At 41.2% G+C, this 25,207-nt stretch overlaps 1 protein-coding gene across 1 annotated transcript; it reads left to right on the top strand.

Moving 5' to 3' along the window:
• Nucleotides 1-2,492: 2,492 nt before the first annotated feature.
• Nucleotides 2,493-22,495, top strand: sin3aa (SIN3 transcription regulator family member Aa; the record flags this gene model as incomplete). Its single annotated transcript, XM_084365296.1, is given in 22 exon segments — nt 2,493-2,517; nt 2,520-2,565; nt 8,646-8,862; nt 9,073-9,252; nt 9,601-9,707; nt 10,602-10,896; nt 11,030-11,278; nt 11,962-12,114; nt 12,324-12,479; nt 12,595-12,684; nt 13,051-13,169; nt 13,278-13,488; nt 13,688-13,804; nt 14,038-14,276; nt 14,767-14,950; nt 15,081-15,657; nt 16,480-16,649; nt 16,785-16,958; nt 17,803-17,895; nt 18,286-18,380; nt 18,648-18,840; nt 20,635-22,495. Coding segments are annotated over 22 exon segments (3,921 nt in total). The 3' UTR covers nt 20,866-22,495.
• Nucleotides 22,496-25,207: the final 2,712 nt, after the last annotated feature.

Raw genomic sequence — 25,207 nt, forward strand, 5'->3', positions numbered from 1 at the left:
CTCAGTTGAGACTACCGTTTATCATCAGCCTTGTTAGACTGTTAGTGTCCCACTTGGAGCTCAATGGAGCTCCTTTAAAAAGGACCGTTTTCAAAAGGTAGTTGTCGTTAAAGACATGCCAACATTCCTGTATTACACGTGTCACTGCATCAAAAGCCCTGAATCCTGCACCTGCTGATATGGTGACAGACTAAACAGTAACAAGAACGATTCATTTGAGATCTGAGACCGCTAATCCTCCTCCTTACGGCATCAAACTAGAATGATGAAACCAAGAAAACAAACAATTTTTTATTTTTTTTTGCTGCTGTCTTTGACATCAATGTAGGAACGAGTACACAGAAAAAGGCTGAAAATTATCGAAACGATACATTTTAACCATCATAAGACTTAATTTCGTAGTTTTTAGCGTTTAACAACCTAATAAAAAAAGCCTCACAGTCGCCTTGTGAATTCCTCAACTTCAGAATTTCTAATTAGACAGAAACGTCTAAAGGTCGAGCCAAAACTGAATACACCAAGTATTTCTTTGTGCGAGCCTCCCTTCTATAAAGGACTGGGGGCAGGTTTACGACAGAATGAAGCACTCTGGAGTGTGAATGCAGCCTCATGAATGAAGCTGCTCCATCAAGTATAAAATCCTGGGGATGAATTTACTAACTTTACTTATGAATTGTGCGTTTTTCACACAAGTTTAGTCTTTAGTTATAGAAAGTCAACCCATTCATAGAAATAGGCAACTTTAAAATACGTTTTTAACATGATTGTCTTAATGCATTTATCCAATTTACCATAACTTTGTTAAGTTTATTTAGTGACTGTCACGTTGTCAGTAGGAAGAATTGACAAACAAACCTGTAGGAAGAGGGAAAAGCATCATTTTGAGGACTCATTAACAGTATAACTAAGCAACAATTGTTCCAGACCATTGTCATTTAATTACACTACAGCTGCATGTATGGACCCAGTGCCTGAAAGGCCCCAGCTGTGACGTGTATTAAGATGTGTGTATGAAACTCAAATAAAAAAGGTTAGGATTATAATACAGTAACGTCAAAAGTAAAGCCACAACATGCACAATTACTTGAGTCAGACCAAAATCAAATAACAAGCCATTTTATATTTATAACAAGAAGGAAGGTATAACTCTATTAGACATAACAATACACGACCATAATGTTTATTATGGAGATTTCCTGGGGAGGAGCAGAGGAGCAATATTCTCTCAGGGGTCCCTCATTTTCTCCTCACGTCTTTGATGATGATCAGATAAATACACAAAAAACAAAACAAATGCCTATTATTAATACAGAATGACCCCTTTCAAAATCATTGTATACTATATTTTAATATATTTCTATATTAATAAAGACACTAAGAATCATTACTTAATGATATATGTTATTACATACACTAGACTTACTGACTACCCTGCTAAGGATCATACTCATGTAATTTTGTCCTTAATCGCTCTTGTTTCTATTTTTACTTGTTCTTATTCCAGTTTTATACAATCACTTATTGTTAATTTGTCACTTGTTTGTTTATCTGTTTTTATTTCTGTCCCTGTGCTGCTGCAACAACTGATGTTCACATCTGGAAAGTAAACAGACTCATTCTGTCTATCCCATTCACTGCTCTTGGTCTAATTATGTTTTTAATTCCTCTCATGTGACGCCTGTTTTCTTTTGTCCTTAACTGCTTTTGTTTATTTTTAATCTTTATTCTTTTTTTTTGCTCTTAGTCTATTTATGTTTTTATTTCTCTCGTGATGTTTTTCTTTTGTCCTTAATTGCTTTTATTTATCTATTTATTATAGATTCTTTTCACTGCTCTTAATCGCTTTGTTTGTAATTCCTCTGATGTGATGTCGTCTTCTAGTCTTTTATCTCTATTTCGCATGACTTTTCCTCTCTCGTTCTTTGTTTTATGGCTTTTATTACTTTAACTTGTAATGACTCACATTGTCTTTTTGTGTTTTTTACATTCTCTGCTCTGCTTCCTGTTTTAACTCACCGTAGACTCGGCTTCCTTGTGTTTGGCTCGTCTGTTGAGTGTCTATTTCTGTAATATTGCTTGTCTGTTTGTAAACTCTGCTTTTGAAATAAACTCTATTATTATTTTAATGACGGTCTAGGTAGAGCCAACTGAACTACTTATACAAGCTTACATTGCTGAGAGGTTTAATCATTACAATGCATCATATTTTATCTGCTGATCACACTGTTTGTGTGTTAAATCTGAGTGTGCCGAGTCTCCTGCAGCTGCCAGAAGGAGCAGAATAAGTATTTAAATACAGAACTTGAGTAAATGTACTTAACTTATCTCCAGCTCACTCCCCAGCCACTGTAAAGAGCCTGAGTTCAGATGATATTCACGCCTGCACAGTTTTGATGAAATGGAGACAGACAGTGCTGCTGCTCAGCTGAAGCCTCCTCTGGTTTTAGCGCGTTATATTCAAAATAAAATGACGCGTACTGTAGTATGCGCCAATGCCAACGGAGGGGGGCGTCTCCAACTATTTTGTTACAAACACGAATCCGGAGTAAGGAGTCTTTTTCCTGGGTATGTAACAGCTGCTTAAACTAAATTATATTAACAGGATTGCTGCTTTAACAAGCGAACGCTGTTTGTACTGAATCTGAAAGCGTTTAGTGGCCAGCGGCGCCTTTTTGTGCGCGTAAATGAATCGGAGGGGGCTTTTTAATGGTCGTAAACGTCTACAGAATAGGCAGAAACATAACGTGGTAGATGGCCAAATCTGCAGGACGTCATTTTGTCGGCTAGTAAACAATCTCCCTCAGGGCTGTGTGCTGGTAATCGGAGGCATCCCGCTGTCTGGAAGTCGAAACATTTCGTCTGCAGCGTTGTGTGAGCATGTAACGCCAGCGGATCTGTAGGGGGGAGGGAGTTGTTGTGGTGAGGACAGGTTAGACATTTTACTCGCGACTGTTGAAGTAAACAAAGAATATGATTTGTAAAGGAGCGCGGTCGTCCTCTCTGCGGGGAAAATGGGGCTGCGTGTTTGGAGACGAGGAGGGGGGGACGCGGGGAATGGCGAGGCTCCGATGTTTCCATGAAGCGACGCCGTAGTTCCCGTTTCGTTTGACTTTGGCATTGTTTAGTAAGGGCAACCCGATCAGCTCCCGCCGCCTACTAAATAAAAAAAATAAAATAAAAAAGATGCAGCGTTCAGCCGTCTAGGCCCGACTTCTTCACCGTGCCCCGCCAGCGCTCATGCAACGCGTCAATTACCAGATGATGCGTTTTAGTGCCGTGAACCTTTTGTTTGGAGAGTGCAGCCCTGCACACGTCGACCGACGCTGGCTGCACGGGGCCGGCTGATCCTCTCCACAGCCCGCACTGCGTTGTCTTTGCATGCTTTTGCACAAAACTTGGGGAAAAAAACATACTTAAGCTGTCGAAAAACACCCGTGTATTGTTGGTGTAAAAGCGTCACAAGCAGCTGGGTTCAGTCTGGATGGTGTGTTTTGCAAAAGAGGCACGCGATTACGTGGGGAAAACAGTCGGGGTAGTGGAGTACTGTGTGTGTGTGTGCGTATGTGTGTGTGCTGCAGCCTACGTCCGCTGCTGAATCCTCCACCCGGGCTGGAAGGAGGAATCCCGGGCTGGTGTAGCAGCTCCGCCTGTCGTGGGCGATGGTTTATTTTGGAAGTTCCACCTTTTTGGGATTTGTAATGATGGTTGCACGCAACGATTGGCTGGTGTGTCCACAAAGAGGAGGGACCCGAGCGCACAGGCAGACTCCCTCCCACAAAGTCACGTGTCTGCAAACTCCAGGAAGTAGATAGTTCAAGTAGATCTGATGCATGTGATAGGAAGGGCGCTCAAACTGTGAACAACCATTTGGTATTTTGCATTGATAAAGGTGCGCGATGTAGTGTTGTGGAAGGAATCTTCCATCTGCCCCCTATTCAGTTTCATATAAACCCCACAGTGTTGGAAGGAAATGAACAAGTTGATTTCATAAGTTGTTCAAAATAGTGGAGATAAGATGCAACTTAAAAAGGAGCACTATGTAACTCTGGGGACGAAATCTTAACCAGAAGTCAAAGATCTTCATTGACTGATTTTTTTAAATGCTTAAACAACCTAAATAAACAAACTCTCTTCGCTTCCATGACTGAATAAACTGACCTTAAAGGAGAACTCAACTTTGTTTTACTTTGTTTATATGTGGCGGACCCTGCCACCTTTCTACTTTCAAAAAGTGTTCTTGGGACCTTATTTTCCTCTGAGAACAGCTTGTTTATTCACTAATGGAATAAATAAATATTTCTGAGTTTGTATTATTACCTCATTAATATTGTAAATATTCAACCTGTGAGTTTGAATTTCTCCTCCAGAATGTAATAGTGCTCCTTTAATGCAAGTCAAGTCGATATTGTGTATTATGTTGTATTCATATGGCAAAATGTTTTGTTGGACTGTTGGAAGTAACTAGAAAGTGAATTTCTCTCTATATACAGTAAGCTATATACATGTATTTAATATACACAAAGCTGGATCACCAACTGGACAAAGTTGGCAGCAGGGCCCCAAACGTCCCCGGAGCTCAATGTGTGCATTCATTCTTTTTAAAATAGATTCCCTGAAAATGTCTTTGACTTGTAGAGAAACACTGTGTTAAAATATAGTTGTAATATCTGCATTAGCATTTTTCCTAAATTAAATTGTGTTTCCTGAAATTGTCAAAGAACAGCACACATGCAGAAAACTCAGGGCCATGAGATATTTCAGTTTAAGAGTAATTGTTTTGGGGGTCTTTGTGCAGAATATTATGAAGCTGGCAAGTAATGTGCACGTTGTACTTGTACTTGGAAACTTGAAGGGAACGGAGCCCAGCAGTACGTTTTTGTCGAAAGCTCCCCCATAAAGTTAGTTCAGACATGAAAATACACACACACACACAAAAAACACAGTTGTGGCTATGGTTTTGCAAGTAGACAGTATTTATTCAGTATTCATTATTGAGTGAACAGAGATAAACAGATAATTAAAATCACAGAATGTACATGTATGTTAACAGCTTCTCTGTTAAAGTGGGGTATATAAATAAAACTGACCTTGTTGCTTCACCGTCAGAGGAAAGATCTTCTCACTAAAGCCAAACACAATGATAGCAGATGCATGACTACAATTATTAACTGCACCGCTGTCATTATTACATGGAAAGGCAGGGGGAGGAGGCACAAAGTGTACTTTTCAAATACAGTTTTGATAAATAAATGTTTCATACACTGTTGCTCACCATACATAACCCAACAATTTTCTATTGTTATTACAGAAACACAAAACAAAGTCTCTCTGGAATATGTTTCAGTTGTGAAGGAGTGTTGTTATGCAGGTATTACCGTCCTGGAATGTCAAAAAGGAAGTATAACTTAAAGACAGGACGCATTCACATTACACCACAAACACAGTTAACTAGTGTCCACACATACCGCGTTACAAGCGGGACTCCTCTCTGCTGGCATTGTCGCGCTTCAAGTCAAAATGGGCGTGCTTGGTTGCTGCGCGATGAAGCCTTGATTGACAGCTCGAAGTCACAATCCAGATCCGTCGCCCCGCCCTTCTGTGGACCCTCTGAACTAACTGGCCAATAGCACCTATGGGGGGCGGGGCTATCTCTGAAAACCCCGCCTCCCTCCACAGCTAACCGAACGGAGATTGTTTTCCTCGCTCGGGGGGAGATTTTCACTTTGCAGCCAACAGCTTGAATTGTTTATTTTAATTCGCACGCCACTGATAAGTTGCTTTTAGCACATACGTTACTTTGGTACCTTTCCCAGTCAGAGGTGTAGCGGTTTACCCACAGATAACGGATTATCAAAGCATCACTGGGATCTTCTGCTTGGTCTTTAGGAGAGGGGTGAGTTCAGCTGAATTCATTCAGCAAGCTAACACAGCTAGCTACCTACCTGCCGTTAGCAGACGTTTTAAGTAAACCAAACGGGGAATCGACGTGTCTTTGCATGTCAGTCACTCGTAACTAGACCTGATACGGGCACTCTAATAAATCGATAGCTAATGCTTGCTTCATAAAGCCTGTTTCAGCTACAGCGGACCAGATCGCTAATGGTTAGCTGCATGTGCTTCCCTGCTAGCCCCGGACGGTGCTCGGTGTCGGGCTACTCATGTTGTTTACATTAGCTAGCAGCTAACTGGCAGCTCACAGCCAGTGACGACAAAACAAGTTCTCGGCGTGGATAATAGAAAAAAAACCGCATTGTTATACTTTAAAGAGAGGTGGCCATTCAGACGGCTGGCAAGTCAGCTACTTTTCGTGCTTACCTGCTTGAAATGGAGTGTAATTTGCTGCACTCCTGCGCCACGCTCTAAATGGCGGGCGTGGGGGAAAGCGTCGTGCTGTAACTCGAGGTCGGTGCTTGTGTTGCCAGGCCATAAAGGGGATGGTGAATCGCTGTTGTCGGCTAACGGCTGTTAGCATGTAGCAGACATAACCGTATTTGCCTCTACAGCGTGAGCATAACGTTACTACACCAAGTGAAGTTGAGCTATCTATAGATACTGCAGCCTCGCTTGCTTTGGCGGAGGGTTTTTGTTGGTGAGCGGCTCAGTAGAGCTCCGCTGTCGGAACACGGAGCGATACTAGCACACGGGCACTTCAGTTTGACAGCCGTCGTGCTACTTTTTGCTCGATATTTTGGTTTGAAACGTCATTTATTGTCCCTCTCGACGAGTTTCGAGCTTTGTCTTTCCATTCATTCAGATGATTAGGAGTTGTTGCTGTCTTGAGGAAGTTGTGAATGGCAGACCGACTCCCACGTTCCCACAGCACCTGTTTGTTGCATCGGTGACGTAGGCTGTCTGTATTTCATTGGCTACGGAGACTGCGAGTTTTACATTCAGTACATGTTAACATTGAGATGCATCAAGACGAGCCTCGCATTGACTCCTCGCCTCAACTCAGCGACGTAATAAGAAAGGCGTTGACACACATAAATGCAGCATTTTCATAATAGTGCAGAGCAGCATTGTGCAGGATGTTCCCATTCTGTTTCATGTAAACTCAAACTTTTAGAGGGATATGCACAAGAGATTTCACAAGTTATGTTGTTCAAAATAGTCGAGATCAGATTAAACTTTAAAGGTGCACTATGTAGTTTTGGGGAAGAAATCTTAATCAGAAGACATATATTCATTGACTGATTTTTTTTTTTTTAACCTTATATTCCTCAGAGGAAAGCTTGTTTATTCAGTTGAGTTCATATTATTACCTAAATATTCAAATTTGAGTTTGAATTCCCTTTGTTGTTTATAACCAGGTAGGGTTGCAGCTATATCGGTTTCGATATGTAGTGTCATATAGATGGTATGGAAATTGATAATTATCATACTTTGTACGTTTTTTTATTCCTTTAAGAACTATTGTATCTGATGATGATAATAATGATAATGATAATGATAATGATGATAATAATTATTGTGTGAAATTGTGATATTTTCTGAGATGTTTATTCTTCAACTTAATCTCATACCGTTGCAATCCTATAACCAGCAGGGTGAAATGTATGAAAGGCAACAATCCCATCTCTGTTTGTCTGTCTTACTTTTGAGCAAATCAAATTTAATTGTATTTCCCAGAAAAAAGACATTAGTCACACAAAAATTATCAAAATAAAACTGCAGAGACTGTACTCATAAAAACAAATATTTACATAGTTGTGTTCTGTCTTGTATATTGCCTCTCCAATCTGTTTGTACACACAAGTGTCTTCATTTCACACAAGAGCCCGACTGATATGTCATCAGATGATGCTGACCTATCCCAGATATATCGGTATTGGCCTATATTTTATCAGATATGCAGATATGAAAACTTTTTACAGTGCATAATGCAGAAAAAGATGCTTGGAGTAACATTAAATTCTTAAATTCCCAGCAAAGGTTCCTGGTTCAGTGCACTGATGTCATTTTGGACAATAAACTTTATTGTTAAACTAAATTGTTAAAAGTATCCTTTCTTCATCACATATCTGTATCAGAAGTTAGCAAGATAACCACATTATAGGGACAATGCAAAACGTGTGTATATCGGCCCATTTATTGACAAATGGGAATATTTTGATATTTAGTTTAAGTATTGACAGCAGCCCCAAAAATGTTAAATCGGTCAGGCTCTGTTCCACACTGTTCTCCACCATTTCTGTGTTTGTGCTGATCACAACGTCTGCAAGTTCGAATAAAATTGTGATCAGACGTCTTCCGTCAGTATAACTTTGGCATACTTCCCCAAAGAGAAAAAACATACATATGTATAGCACAGACTGAAACTGACATGCGCTATCAGAGGTTAGTAAATCAATACAAGCAGTTGACCTCTGTAGACCCTCAGGCACTTCTGTGCCGCTAAAAGCATTAGATGTTTCATCGGCTATATGGTCAGAACCCATGTTATAATTCACCTCCTACGCCAAACAACAGAAGTGGATAGCTGGCACTGTGTGTATCCATAAATTCACAGCTGAGGGGAAAAAAATGATTGCCATATGTTCCCCAGCAAATTATTGAATGAAATCTGGAGGCTGATTTAATGTTTTCTGATAACTTGACAGAGATCTGCCAGTGTGAAATAAGGTCCATATGCTCTTTATCCCCAGGTCTCTCAGCTCTTACAAGTATGAGTTCATAATGAAGCGGCGACTGGAGGATCAGGAAACGTTTTTTGCGTCCCAGCAGCGGCGCCTCGCTGGCAACGCCGAGGCTTTCCAGCATCGTGTCCTGGCCCCTGCTCCAGCCCCAGCTGTATATGAGGCCGTGTCTGACAACATGCAGCCCACAGCAGGCGTCCAGTACTCCGTCCCCCAGGGATACCAGGTATGCTCTGCGTGTCCTCTGCAGATTTGTTTGAAGCCCGCTGTGTTTTGGTGTCAAAACTAGACCAAAAACAGCAGTTTAAAATTGCCTGTCACTCGTAACTCAGGCTGTCATTTTGGCTTTTCCTTTTATGACACGGTCATACTGCGAGCCATCAGATTTCTTTCTTTTAAAGTATTATTCATCACACCATTGTGTCTGCTTTCTCAGGTTCCCACCGTGGCCCAGAACAGTGGCGGTCATGGGCACACTCCGAGCCCAGCCGTCCATGGCGGATCCCACCACCACAGCCCGGCAGTCCAGTCCCATGGGCCCTCAGTGATGTCAGGGCACAGCCATACAGCTGCTCCTCAAGCCTCTGCACAGGGCCAGCAGTTCCAGAGGCTCAAGGTTAGTCAGCCCATTTTATTTTGGCAGGTTCTTACTGTTGTTCCATCCCTCGTAAAAACCTGCAAAGTCAGGCAGTTTTCATGCCAAAGAAAAATATACAGATATTATTAGAGGTTTTAGGCAAATTTATGTATTTTTAGACACTTGGATGTTTAGTTGATTGATTGGTTGCTGTTAGTTTGAACACATTTTCTGGTTAGTTTATCCTCATCACAAAAAAATCTGCCTCAGTACTATCTATCCATGCAAGGTCTTTAATATCAGAATCAGGGCTCTGCTGCCAAATATGTTGAAGGAAAACAGATTAACGGATTGATGAAATTGACTTTCCCCTTCTCTGTCCCAAAGGTGGAAGATGCTTTGTCCTACTTGGACCAAGTGAAACTGCAGTTTGGCAACCAGCCTCAGGTCTACAATGACTTTCTGGATATAATGAAAGAGTTCAAGTCTCAGAGGTGAGGCCGCTGTTTGATTTTCCTTTAAAATACTGGGAGCAATTAGAGTGCACACCCAAAGTCATTTCTAGTTCAAAATGTGCATTTTATGAGTTCATGCCCTTTCAGTCATACTTTGGACAATGATCAGGTCATGGCACAACTAACTTGCACAATGCAGCACTAATTATAATAATACTAAAAATGAACTTATCTGAAACTTGCAGTCAGATTCTTTTTTTTACAAGATACAATATTGTTTTAACCGGAATGATTCCTAAGTCCTAAGGCTTTAGAGCAGTCCTTCAATGGTGGAAAAAGAGTAATAATTATATTTTCCCTGTCCCTGTTTGCCGAGACTGAATGTCTGTTATCCCTGTCACAGATGGCAGCTGAAAGCTGGCATTTGTTCAGAACAATATGAAGTTCAAAGGGGGCGAGCTGCTCTTGCTTTGGTAAAACTTTTAATGCCACACAATGTCGGCAGCTTTTGAATGCACTCTGAGTCACATCCCAGGTATAGCAGAATGACAGTTCAGACGAGACAGATGCCGTCGCAGATTGGGAAATACTTCACACAAGGAGAAAATCATGACTAAATTATAGACATATCTATTTTTTTCATACATTTATTTATTTATTTTGTTAAGAATCTCACCTGAAATATATGCATCCATAATCCATAATCCATTACACATGACAATTCCAGAGTCTAAAAGTTTAGCTGCATAAATGGTCCCTCAATAACTAACATGCGCATCCTGATTAACAAACTTACATTTTTGGAGTCAGGGTGATGGTAATCATTCATGTTGTTGCAGCAGTAATGATGTTTTGTTTTTATGCAAATTACCAATTTGATTTACAGGAGGACAGCATAGAGGATTTAAATTCACTCCGTTTCTGTTTTTCCAGTATTGACACCCCGGGGGTCATCAGCAGAGTGTCACAGCTCTTCAAAGGTCACCCCGACCTCATCATGGGCTTCAACACTTTCCTGCCGCCTGGCTACAAGATCGAGGTCCAGACCAACGACCTGGTCAACGTGACCACGCCTGGTCAGATCCACCACATCACCCCGCATGGCATTTCAGTCCAGAATATCCCCCTAACAGGAACAGCTACCCAACATCCGGCCCAGCTCCCACCTGCTGCAATCACCACTGCTCCGCCCCTCCTGACGCAGCCCACGCCTGCCAAGATGAGCAAGGTGAGTAATCAGAGTGAGAATTCGCCGATAGATGCCAGCAGAGTTATACAAACAAACAAACAAATCTAATGTTTTGTGGTGCGTCATCTGGTTTAGAACCCAATTAAACCTTCAATGTTGTGGTCTTTCACAGCCTCCTCAGCCCCAGGCACTGACACCGAGCAGTCAGAGCAATCCGTCCATCCCTCCGTACACCTCTCCTCGCTCCCCGCCCATGCAGCTCCACCCGCCACTCAGCGGGACCCCCACTGGGCCACCCATTCAGAATAACCAGCCTGTGGAGTTCAACCACGCCATCAACTACGTCAACAAGATCAAGAACCGCTTCCAGGGCCAGCCCGACATCTACAAAGCCTTCCTTGAGATCCTCCACACGTACCAGGTCAGTAGCTGCAGCTGAATAAAGTATCATTGTGGCTTAAAACAATTTGTTTGTGTCCGTGTATGAGCAAACACATCACACTTAAAGGCTAATTACCCTCACAGGAGGCATGGTCTCGGCTGTTTAGTGTGTGATGTGGAGGTGTCAGGGGACATGGTGGAGACTACCTGACTGCTGCTCAGTGTAGCATTGACAGAACTGGCAGTCAAAGTTACTGAAGCCACTGAAGAGGAATAAGTGTTGTTTTTCCACCACTGTCTATCAGGCGTTCTAATGCTAACACCAAGGCAAAGACCGGTCAGCCAGTTTTCTGCTAATCATATTTGGCGCGGCAGCTGATGCACAAAACAGACGTCACAGTTAGAGAGGGGCGACAGAATTCGGCTGAAATTAACTTTCAAATACGAGCACAGATATACAAGCTTTTATTCATGGAAAAATCTCCCGTATTAACACATACACAGAACACACAGAATGTATGTGATTATGTGTACAATGCAAAATAAATGTATTTTATGTGGAGTTCCTGTTTATGGCCTCTACTTGACCTCCTGTTTGTAATGAAGGTGTTGACCTTCAGTAATGTAACCGTGGCCAAATTCACTTTAAGTACTTTATAACCTCTGATATTCATTCAAGGTTTCAGCCCTGACTTGACAATAAAATGTGTTCTTCCACTACAGAAGGAGCAGCGTAACGCTAAAGAGGCAGGTGGGAACTACACACCCGCTCTAACGGAACAGGAGGTGTACGCTCAGGTGGCGAGACTCTTCAAGAACCAAGAGGACCTCCTGTCAGAGTTTGGACAATTTCTCCCTGATGCCAACAGTTCAGTGGTAAGTCATGATATAAAGTAGATCCTTCTTCGCTTTAGTGCAAGTATGGAATAATAGAGTTGCTTTTATTGCGCGTTTCTTCATAAAATTCTCTTAACTTCTCAAGACCTGTTAGAATAATCCCACTGTATCTGTAGTTCTTGTGATCCGAAGTTGACTATAGTACGTACATGTACGTTGTCTTGATCAATGTTGTCTATTCCCCATAGCTGTTAAGTAAGACCACCGCCGAGAAGGCAGAGTCTGTACGAAATGACCACGGCGGCACCGCCAAAAAGCTGCAGCTCAACAACAAACAGAGGCCCAATCAGAACGGCTGCCAGATCCGTCGTCATCCAACTCCAGGGTCCACACCACCTGTCAAGGTATATACATGCATCTGTTTCCTTCATATTTCTTTGTTTTGTGACTTCCACTGTTGGGTTGTTTTTTAAGTTTTTCTACCCGTGTCTTGTCTTTTCTGTCTTGGTAATGCTACAGAAGAAGCCCAAGTTACTGAATTTGAAAGACTCCTCTGTGGCAGAGGCCAGCAAGCATGGAGTTGGGACAGAATCACTGTTCTTTGAGAAGGTGAGGTTATAGTTGTCTGAGTTTCATCTTTATGTTTATGTGAAAAGAAAACAGTCAGTAAATAAAAGGATGTGAGCAAGCTGGAGACTCAGGCTTTAAGGTATTTTATCAAGAATGCCCCAGTAATGACAGTAATACTGTTTTAATATTGTTTTATCTAATATGTGCTCTTTAAAGTACATACGAAGTAGACTACCTAGTCAAATATAATTTTAACGTGAAAATATTGAAAAAGTTAAGTTAGACCTTTAATTTGACTAAAGATAACTTAGAAATGCTGAACTACTTTGGTCATTTTATGTAGCTCCAGATTCTCCACTCAGCTCCATCACCTACTGTCCTGTTAACCTTTATTTCTCACCACAGGTGCGCAAAGCCTTGCGAAGTGCGGAGGCCTACGACAACTTCTTGCGATGTCTGGTCATCTTTAATCAGGAGGTGATCTCCAGGGCTGAACTCGTGCAGCTGGTGCTGCCCTTTTTAGGGTGAGTGCTCAGTCATCACACCTGGCAAATGACCTAAGTGTTGTTTTTCTTCTCTACAGTGCAGGGTATATATCCTACATATGACAATCACTTAATTATGTTATACAGAAAATTCCCTGAGCTGTTCAACTGGTTAAAAAACTTCCTGGGATATCGGGAAATGTCCCACATCGAAACATACCCTAAGGAACGGGCCACCGAAGGCATCGCCATGGAGATTGATTATGCTTCCTGTAAGAGGCTCGGCTCCAGTTACAGAGCTCTGCCCAAAAGCTACCAACAACCCAAGTGTACTGGCAGAACTCCACTTTGTAAAGAGGTAAGAGTTGGAATGATGCCAGAGAAACTAAACTTAAGAGAAGATACAAAAGTATTTAAAATCATTTGTGTGTAATCAGTGATACTTGTTGAAGCTTTTTATTCAATCAATAAGTGCTTAAAACTACCAGCCATCATTTCTCACATTGATAAGCGTGTGGAACTTAACGATGACAGTGTTTTTTTCCTGCGATGTCCAGGTCTTAAATGACACCTGGGTCTCCTTCCCCTCCTGGTCTGAGGACTCCACATTTGTCAGCTCCAAGAAGACTCAGTACGAGGAACATATCTACAGATGTGAGGATGAACGCTTTGAGGTGAGAAGGAAGATTAAAGATTTACAAATTGTCTGTTGAAATTAATTTATTTCAATAGATTTGGCATTTTCCTCTTCTCCTGCTCTTTGTAATGAAGTTACTGAGTGGTGAGCTGCGAACTGTAGATGAGGATATTTAAAAATCAGACACATTATGAGCTTTTTGATTATAATTATAGGCTGTGCACACACAGCAGTGGAAATTAAAACAGCTGTGTTTTTTCTTGCCCACAGTTGGATGTAGTGCTGGAGACCAACCTGGCTACCATCAGAGTGCTGGAGACGGTACAGCGGAAGTTGTCCCGCATGTCTGCGGAGGAGCAGGCCAAGTTCCGTTTGGACAACACGCTGGGCGGCTCCTCGGAAGTTGTGCACCGCAAGGCAATCCAGAGGATATACGGAGACAAGGCGCCCGACATCATCGATGGCATGAAGAAAAACCCTGCTATTTCTGTCCCCATCGTGTTAAAGAGGTCCGTCGTGATGTCACGTGTTACCTCTCATGTGTTTTTTTCCTTTAAAATTTGCCGATATATGTATTCAGAGGGTTTCAGGTTCGATCATGCAGTTTCAATAGCATGGCAAAGAATCAGTAAGGTGCACACACGCTAACACACAAATGTGTGGCATTCACAAGCTCTCTGTTTACAGAGTGCAGTTAATGTGTGCACACCAGCTTCTTTTCGCCCAGGCTGAGGTTATGAACCACAGCTTATAAACCCGATAATCCACACAGGGGAGGAGAAGCCAATATCATGTTGGAGTGGTGGTTTTAAAAATGGCTCCTGAGATTTAATAGTGCTTTTATAGACTACATTCTCCATCTCTGCAAAAGGATTTGTAAAGAAGCCAGTTTTTCAATTTGGTTCTTCTGCCTCAAGTGCATCAAATTTCAGCAGATGTTTGTGTTTTGTTTTCCTGTGTTTGTGCACGTAACTTGATTTTGTCTTGTTTTCTAACCAGGTTAAAGACCAAGGAGGAAGAGTGGCGGGAAGCCCAACGAGGCTTCAACAAGATCTGGAGAGAGCAGAACGAGAAGTATTACCTCAAGTCTCTTGACCATCAAGGCATCAACTTCAAACAGAACGACACCAAAGTGCTTCGATCCAAGTCGCTGCTGAACGAAATCGAAAGCATTTATGATGAGGTACGTGTCTTTCTTCTATACTTCAGTAAACTGCCAGTACTAACATGAAATATGGAATAAACAGGAGACTGTAGAACCACACCCTCCATTGCTTCCAAAATGCTGACTTTGAATTGTTCTTGCTCTGCAGCGCCAGGAGCAGGCCTCCGAGGAGAATGCCACTCCACCCACAGGCCCCCACCTAACGCTTTCATATGAGGACAGCCAGATCCTGGAGGACGCTGCAGCGCTCATCATCCACCACGTCAAGCGGCAGACCAGCATTCAGAAGGAGGACAAATATAAGATCAAGCAGATCATCTACCACTTCATCCCCGACATGTTGTTCTCTCAGCGGGGCGAACTCTCCGACGTAGAAGAGGAGGAGGAGGAAGAGGAGATGGATCTGGAGGAAGGCGCTTCCAAAAAGCACAACGGCGTCCCCGGCAGCGGGAGCCCCTCCAAGTCCAAGCTTCTGTTCAGCAACACGGCGGCGCAGAAGCTGCGCGGCTGCGACGACGCGTACAACCTCTTCTACGTCAACAACAACTGGTACATCTTCCTGCGGCTGCACCAGACGTTGTGCTCGCGTCTGCTGCGGCTGTACGGCCAGGCGGAGCGGCAGATCGAGGAGGAGGTCAGAGAACGAGACTGGGAGAGGGAAGTTCTGGGACTGAAGAAGGAGAAGAACGATAATCCAGCCATCCAGCTGAGACTGAAGGAGCCCAGTGAGTAAAAACAGATCAGCCCGCACACGTTTTCTATGTTGTTAATTAACCAAACTGCATTGTGCTTTGTTTCTCATTGAGGACGGAGCATTAAACCTCTGTTTCCATTGACTGTTGGGCCAAATTCCTGCTCTCTGAAAGATGAATTAACATCCCTTTTTTTCTTAGAAGTGTTTCAAAAAAAATTTGCAGCAGAGTTCGTACAAAGTCTTTAAAGTTTAGAAGATGCTTAATTTAAGCGTTATGCTTTCAAGGTCAGAAATAAACTTGAATTTGAGGACAGAGCATAAAACTTTTTTCCATTGAGTTTTGGTCCATATTCCTGCGTCCTCACAGATGATTCAAATTACGCTTTTTTTCTCGAGAGAACTATTAAAAAATGTTCGTAGCAGGGTCCGTACAACGTCTTGAAAGTTTGGAAGACGGTTAATTTTGACGGGTATGCTTTCAAAGTTAGGAATATACTTGAATTTGAAAACACACATTTAATACACTTAATATATACAACTTAATATGAGCTGCTGGTTAAAAAACAAAGTTACAATATACATTGATTGTTTTGAATGGACAGTATTACAGGACATCTACAGTTTTAAATGTGAATTAACAAAAGTTGACAAAAAAGTGAGTAAAGAAATATAAAAGTGGATGAAAGCATGAAATCTCCTCTGTGAAATAAACCTGGGAATCACTCTGTTTGGGAAATATAATTGCTGCCAAAATGAGCACCACTTGCCAAAGATTCATTCAGAATGCTGCCAGTGCTTATTTTATGTGCCGATCCACTCATCTGTCTGATGTTTGATCATATTTCCTCTCTAGTGGACATTGAGGTGGAAGATTACTACTCAGCCTTCTTGGAGATGGTGAGGAATCTGCTGGATGGAAACATGGAGGCCTCTCAGTACGAGGACTCGCTGAGGGAAATGTTCACCATTCACGCTTACACCGCCTTCACCATGGACAAACTCATCCAAAGCATCGTACGGCAGGTGAGCATCTGTTTGTTCACTCACCTTCAGTTTTCTAGCAGTCGTATTAAGCCTTCGTTAGCACAGTGATTCAGTAATTCTGACACTTTTAAATAATCGTTTTCCACTCTGTCACACTGCCTTCTCTCCATCCAGCTTCAGCACATTGTGAGTGACGAGATCTGCGTCCAGGTAACGGACCTCTACCTCTCAGAGAGCGCTAACAGCGCCAGCGGAGGAACCATGTCCACCCAGTCTTCACGGAGCTCTGCAGAGGCCATTTACCAGCGGAAAGCCGAGCAGCTCATGTCTGATGAGAACTGCTTCAAGGTAGGGCCAGGCGATACGGGCAAAAAATAAAATCTTTATTTATTTATTTATTTTTCCCCAAAACATTTCACTGAACAAACTTAAAAAAGACCCAGGCATAATTAAATTAAGTGTCTTCCATATCCAAAAAATGAATGAGCCTGTATCAGCAAGTTTGTATGCTGCAGAGAGAAACATCCCATCCTTACCAACTGAGACCATGAGGGTTTCTCACATGATTTTTTTATTTAAATTCTGTTCTCGGGTGTGTTGACAACCAATAAATCTTCTCAGCGCTTCACCACTTTCTAACAAATGATGAGTGAAATGGAAGCAGTGCTGCGAATAGGAGAGAAAGCTGCACTCACCAGTGTCGGATCCTTTTCCTCGTCCATAAAAAGATTAAAATGAGGTCTAAAAGGTGTTCAAATCAGCCTCGTAATGTGCTGTCTGCTATGTGTAGAGCAGCCACCTGTCAGCCTCTAGCACATTTCTCTTTTGTACAGTTAAACACCTGATCGCGTCGTTCAATAATATCCAGTTTTGTGGGGAAAAAATACAGATTTAATTTTGAAAATGACTTTAAACTAAATTACAGTTAAAAAAAAAGAATTATCTGTTGTTGTCAAAGTGAAAGTAAGAGATGTTCCACAAAATACATGTTGCATATTTGCCATGCTTTATTGTTTTTATCTTATCTTTACATTTGGAAGAAGAATGACTATAATAACTGGTAAAAGATGGCAACAAAGATTCTGGATTCAAAAGGGATTTTCACCTTCTGAACCCTGAGGATGTCCTTGCTTTTTAAATCTTTCTCACACTGAATCATTTCACACTTGTTATCTGTCTGTCACTTTGTCAGGTGATGTTCTTGAGGAACAGAGGGCAGGTCCAGCTCACAGTGGAGCTGCTCGACACAGAGGAGGAGAACTCAGATGAGCCGATGGAGGCAGAGGTAAGGAAAAGCATGTCGGTGTGAACGTTTTGGTTGTGGGCAAAGAGTTCGGATAAACGCCGGAAAATAGCTTTAATTCACAAGTCACACAAATATATACACGACATAGGCCCTTTTCAGTGACTTCAGTCATCGGTTAGAATTTTTAAATTCTGTGATGGTTGAAAACTGCAAAAAATTGTGCAAATTCCCACACTGAGGTTTAGTGGAAGTGTGTGATGTCATGGCCACTACAGCTATCAACACGTTTAATCACACATTTCCTTTGTTGCTGTTTCCACATTCCAACTTAAAAGCTCATGAACGCACCAAAGTCGAGAAAAAACTTTCAAACGTGTATCAAGAATCTGTCATAATTTTTGCTTCTGTACTTGTTTTCTTTGTTCACAGCGTTGGTCTGATTACGTCGGACGCTACTTAAACCCAGATTCCACCACACCTGAGCTGAGAGAGCATCTCGCTCAGAAGCCAGTTTTTCTTCCCAGGTGAGCTGTCAAATTAGTTTTTTTTAATTGTGAATGTAATTCATTTCCTTTTACTCATAAATAAATAGAGTGACGTTAATGGGCACGATTTCTTTTAAGAGTATCTTGTTCAGTAAGCCGTCCGACACATTTCTTCCCATGAAAGTCAAATGCAAAAGTCGAACACGAGTCCTTTGATTAAATTAACTGCAATCGATTTGCTGCGACATGCTCCCGCTGCGTCTCATTAGTATCTGTCATCATGTCCGTCTTTGCTCTTGTAACCAGGAATCTGAGACGGATCAGGAAGTACCAGAAGGGCCGAGAGCAGCTGGACAAGGAGGCCTGTGAGGGAGGCAAGAAATCCCTGGAAAAGGAGAAAATGGAGTGCATGTTCAAACTCAACTCGTACAAGATGGTCTACGTCTTTAAGTCTGAGGATTACATGTACCGACGCACTGCCCTGCTGCGAGCTCACCAGGTATTCACCGTCTTTTCCTGCTACTGTTATTACCTGGCCTCCAAATTGACATACCTCAGGACTTTGCCAAAAAGATTTCTTGGATGATGAGGTTATATCTCTGAGTTTATTATGTGACTGAGTATGAGATGGCCTTTGTTAAAACCTTCCCAGCGTATTTTCTTCTGCAGATTTAAAGATAAGGGGAAGTAATTTTATATTTTTCGAACATGTCGGAAACCCTGTCAGACAGATACTCTGACTCAATAAATCAAAATCCAGTATTTGAATATAATTGTTGGCAGTTCAGCAAGTTGTTCCACAGTTCTCTATAAGGTGGGTTCAACTCAAGATATGCATTACGTCAAATCTTCTTGTCTTCTTGTCAAAGCAGATACATTAACAAGGGTAAGGGGTTTGTGTTGGAGGCAAATTAACAAAGACTGACAGTCTTCAGTTCAGCCTGTTAGGTTTACTTAAAGTTTGACATGTGGGAAACACATGTATTTGCTTTTTTCCAAGAGACAGATGAGAAGATTGATAACACTTACATATCTGTTTGGTAAATATGTAGCTGCTGGGACATTTTGCTGCTTAGCTTCATCCAAAGGTGGCTGTTAACCAAACAGATGAGCAAGTGACAGCAGAAGTTTGATCTGATTTTCAACAAGTAAACGATTTAGGCATATTTTTCCTCTTTTAAGTTCAGTACAAACTGTTTATAGTGCCAGTAGCCTCGTGGAGGGACCTAAAATACTGTCAGTTGAATGTTGTTGCTCCAAGTTACCACTGAGGGGAGCTCTAATGCAAAAAACTTAGAAAGCTGCTCAGTCAGTAAGGGCTGGGGTTCACATATAGATAGATACTATATCATTATTGTTATATGAGACTACGATAAATCATCTTAGGTACTTTAGTACCTTGGGTACTATTGTATCTCAACGCGGCATAAGTGTTGTCTTTTCCTGGTTGTAAAGGCTGTATTACAGTAAAGCGATGTCATTTTCAGAACTTACCAGACTTGTTCTAACACTTAGTCATTATAGCCGTATTACTTAGGATTATTTATTAAAGCTCTAAGTATAAACCCATATCTTGTCTGCAGTTCAGCCTTTTCAAACTTAGTTTAAGTTGGACATTCTGTGAACAACATTTATTTGCTTCCTTGGCAAGAGTTAGATTCAGACAACTTAATTAAAGTTTGAATAGCTTGCCATGCACACATACTAAAACATACAGTAACATGTAAACACAGAAATAGATGAGTAAAAAAAAAAGTTTGATCATTAATTAATAATATAAAAATATAAAACAGTAAAATCAATAAAAACATTGCTATCATATCTGTCTGGAGCCAGCAGCCAGTTAGCTTAGCTTAGCATGAAGACATAAAACAGGGAGAAACATTTTCAGCTCTGTTAAAGATGTACAGAAATGAGAGAAACAAAATTCTTTTCATCTAATTTTAAACAAAAAAGTGGTTTAAGTGTATTTCCCAAAATGTGCAAACTATTCCTTTAAGTTCAGGACAAACCAGGTCTATTTAAGCACTTTTTATGACGCTAATAGCCATAAAGAGGGAAAGAACATAATGTTTGGGCTTTCAAGTGATGAGAGCTCTGATGCAAGAAGCTCAGACATTAGTCAGTGTCACTAATGATTCATTACACTCGTTTAGTTTGTGGATTCAGTGCTAAAGATTTGTTCTCTCATGTATTTATCATCTCTAGTCAATTGAGAGTCATATCCCCTCATGGTGTTTTTGGTTTTTTTAAGCACCTTAATAACGGGAGATGCCCATGTGTTTTTCCTCAGTCACATGAGAGAGTGAGCACACGACTGCACAAACGCTTCCAGGCCTGGGTGGATGCGTGGGTCAAGGAGCACGTCACTCGCGACATGAATGCCGAGACCAACAAGTGGCTGATGGGCGAAGGGCGAGACGGCCTATTACCCTGCACCACCAGCCGCCAGCCAGAAATCCTTCACTTCATGAACATCAACAAGTACCGAGTCAAATACGGCTCGCCCAGCAAGGCGCCATAGCCGCAGAGAAACAAGAGAGAGACTGAATTCTGGGGGTGTTTGGTCTGAAGTCAAACAGGTCTAGAGGTAGGGACGAGGGCTTATTAATTTGTTTTTAAGGCCGACGTGGGAGCACAATTAAGCTAGCTACCGTGTCTGTTGCACCCGGGGCGGCAGGATTACTGATTTTACCAGCGTTTTTAGCTGGGCCCATTTTTTTCACAGGGCCTTCGGTGCCAAAACTTAGGAATGGTCATGATCCAGTCGTCGCAGACCTGAGCTCTTACCAGCACTCAGAGCCACTTCTCAAACTTCCCCGAGCCTTTTTCGACAGAGCTTAGCGACGTAAACAGTGAGCCTGAAAGAGATAGAGTGGTGCTTTTTGTACTTTATCAATGACTGAGCTTCAGTTTAGCTTTTTGACTGACCATTTCGCCTGAAGCCATCAGAGTCAGAGCTCCATCAAGCGTACAGGGATTTCTTAACGATAGTGTTATTCTACAGAATCCATGGAGAACAATATGGTGGACAAGTGCACTTATTTAGGAAGAGGAAAATGTCGTTTCAGAAGTTTTGTTTCCCAGATTTGAAGGTTTGGAGGGAGCACAACAAAGTGAGAGATCTGGTTCAGACATTCCTGCGTTGAGGCCAAATCACAATTACTTACCTGTCACTAGACGGAAAGAGGGTCACATTTCCTTTTTCAAAACACATGGCAGCATTATTAGAAACTGTGCCTGAGCCCCAAACAGTATTGTCGGGTTAACATCAAAAAGCACTGTTGCATTTATGTAAAAAAAAAAAGACAAAAAAACTAGCCTCACAACACTGTTTGGTCTCAGACTGTAAAATTGTATAGCTTGTGAATGTCAGATACTGACATGTATTCCAGTGTATGTGTTGTGTATATATATTATATATAGTTCTATTAACACAAATGATCCTCGCCGCCCTGGAAGTCAACCTTTTTAAAACTGCCCTCTGCCAATACACCAGCTTGTACACACACACAAACACACACACACTCGTCTCATTCTGGGAGGACTGTCCACATGCCGCTCACGTTGTAAATACACTGTATATAGTCTCAGACTTTTTATGACAGATCTGTGTTGTTGTGCTAGTAATACTTTCCAAGCTTACTGTGGACTTTAGTGATAAATGGCTAAAGTTAGTATGTATATGAAATAGACAAATGCAAGACCATTTATTACAGTTTTTACCAAAGGGAGTTGATTATAAAAATAGCTGTTTTCCCCCCTTTGTGTGTTCCTTTATGTCTTTTCTTTTTAATTTCTGTAGTAAAAACATGTGGAAAAGTAGAAATGTATCCAGGTCTTTCAGTTTTTATATATGAAAAATAACATTTTTCTTTTCTTCTGAATGTGACATTTGGTCGGTAAAAAAAATCACTGCCCCCCCTTTTGACAGCCGACACCGTCCGTGGTGATGGTGGGACTCATTTCAAAGTTCAGTCTTCAACGGTCTCACCTCGTGATGCACGCTTCCCTCCCTGGATAGATTTCTGCTGCAAACATCACCCCACACACCATATTTTTGATAATGGAAAAAGTCACTCGAGCATGTCTTTAGTCCCTTTATTTAGACATTATTTAAAGTAATAATAAAAACGACATTTGTAGCCTACAGAGCCCTTTGTGGAGTTGTTTCATTTTTTATATCTGTCTCCTTCAGTCACTTCTGTTCTGTTCACCTGGCCGGAAAGAACATTTTCTGTTCACCGCTTCTCAAACTCACACAAAATACACAAAGATTAGCCTTGGTTTTCGTGTCAGATGTAGTTCTTAAATTGTATTTCATGGTCCTCAAGACTACAAGAAGCAAATACACCTTATTCACATTCATTAGATCAGTCCAATTAGTAGTATAGTATGGAATATGTAGGGTGTCTGCAGGTCCTTAAAACATTTTTATTTTATAAATATTAGCCATTAAAAGTCATTAAAGGTCCAACTTTTGAGATAGCCGATGGACACTTTGGGTTGGTAGGTCAGACCACCTTCAGTATTTGAAGAGTTGAGAATGAGACTCAACAATCAACAAGTTTAAAATTAGACCTTTAAATAGTCAAAATCATGACAAATCATTCTGCATTTCTGATTTTACAAATCTTTGAACCTGCCACTGAACCAAACACTGTATTGTAACTTAACACTGATTAACTCTACTTACTCTAATAACCACATCCCTACATAAAACATGGGACCATATACAGTGTATACATGTACCTTTAGACACCCTGATATGTTCCAGTCATAATCTGCCCATGCTGTTTAAGAAGTTACAGCATTCAGAAAGATTCTCACAAGAAAAGTTTGTAACACAATTCTTGATTTTTAACCACCATAACACCAAGCCAACAGCAGCCCCAGTGTCTGGTCTGTACATGCACATTTAATTCATTTTATTTTGAGCTGTTTTTGTGCAAAATCTTAAGAGCATTTTCCTTTTTATGAAAACCTCACAGCTGTGATTCTGCTGTTTCTTTGTCAGTTTTTTCAAACAGGCTATAGAAGGTATTTGAAAGTCTCAATTAAAGATCTTAAGTATCCAATTTTGGATTTATAGATTTCAAAAATCTTTTAAGATTTAAGAAAAAGATTTTGGACTTTGGATTTTAAAGGTCTTAAATATCCAGGAGATGTTACACACCCATAAACTAAAAAGCTACAGTCACTAGAGAGCTCATCTTCTCAAGTGTCAATTTTGGCCAAAATTTAAATGGATTAATTTTTTTAACTGGTTAATTCATCCATCTATTCTCTGCCTCTTCTCCAGATCTGGGTCACAGTAATTCAATTAATTAAATCATTAGGAATTAATGTTGTATACTTCTGGGAAGTACTGAAAAAAATTAGATTTAATCATGAATAATTCTATGATGTACTGTTTTCCATGATACTTTCGCCCATATGACTATGAACATAGTATTAAACTGCATTCTGTGTAGTATTAGTGTCTTAAACTTTTTTGAGCACTCACCTCCATGGATGTGCCTCCATCAAACGGTCTAATCCCTTTAAATCCAGCAGAGGGAGCCCTCTGACTGTCCACCAACATGAAGCATCTTGAACACACGGGATTTTACCGGATATTAAACCTGCTTAAAGATGAATTAAAGGCACTCAGAGACTTGTCTCCATTACAGCTTCACAGGTTATTAATTAGCTGATTAACAACATTATGACTGAAGATTAACTGCTTTCTTGCCTCCAAGATTATTGGACCAGTGCCAGTTTATATCGCAGCAGAAGCAGTAAGCATCAGGACTTTTGCTTGTGTGGATGTGTGTGCCTTGTCTGTGTTTTTCTGTTCTAGGTGCAGCAGCACTGATGATTGACTGAAGACACCTGTGAAGTTGTGGGCTGGGTCTATTTAAAGGTAATTTTCTAAATAAATGTTTTATTCCTTTGCATCCAACCCAGTGTCGTGTCCCTCTTTATGTTGTGGCGCTCGAGCCGGTATACAAATATGATGGCTGATCAATGACAAAATATCGTCTAGTTTAAAGACTTAAGAGTTTATTTAGTTAATCATACTTGAGTCAAAAAGGTTCTGCCACTGATCTGGTGCAGCTGTTTGAGTCTACTTGAGGCTGGTGGTCCTCCAGATATTAGGAGGGCTTCGATGAAATCTTAGTGAAAGTCAAGGAAATGTGTATAATGTACCACCCTCTTACTCCTTAAACAGTCAAAGTTATTTTCAAGTTCTTCTCAACTTTTACAGAGGAGCAATAGAGAGCATCGTGACTGGAGACATTTTAATCTGACATGGTTCGTGCACGGCACAGAACAGGAAGGCTCGACAGCGGGTGATTAAAACTGCCAACGAAAATATTGGTGAAATGAGATGTCTGCACAGATCCTGACGGATACTAAAAGACAACACCCACCTCAGCCACAGTCTGTTCACCCTGCTGCCGTCTGGCAGAAGATACCAAAGTATCCGCTGCCAAACCACCAGACTACAGAGCAGCTTCTTTCTTCAGGCTGTGAGACTCCTCAATTTATTCTCTGCATCCCACGTGAAATAATCAATTAATTTAATTGTTATTTTTTATAAGTAAGGGACTACAACGATCATTTCGTTGTACAACCCTGGTTGTGTAATGATTATTAAATGTATAATACATGTAGATATATTTTTTCAGGTTTTAATGGATCGCAGAGATTGAAGTCATTCAATCTGAGAGCTACAGGGCAGGAATCTCTTTGGCAGAGTTGCGTGAGATTCCCATCTGATGGAGTACAATCCCTCTATGATGCAAACACTGAATTCCACAGGAAAACTGGCCAGGCTCCAGCGAGCCTCTCTGGGTGGTCACACATACTGTACAATGAGG

Source organism: Pagrus pagrus (genome assembly GCF_965226575.1).
Source record: "Pagrus pagrus genome assembly, chromosome: 10".
Classification (NCBI taxonomy): Eukaryota; Metazoa; Chordata; class Actinopteri; order Spariformes; family Sparidae; genus Pagrus; species Pagrus pagrus.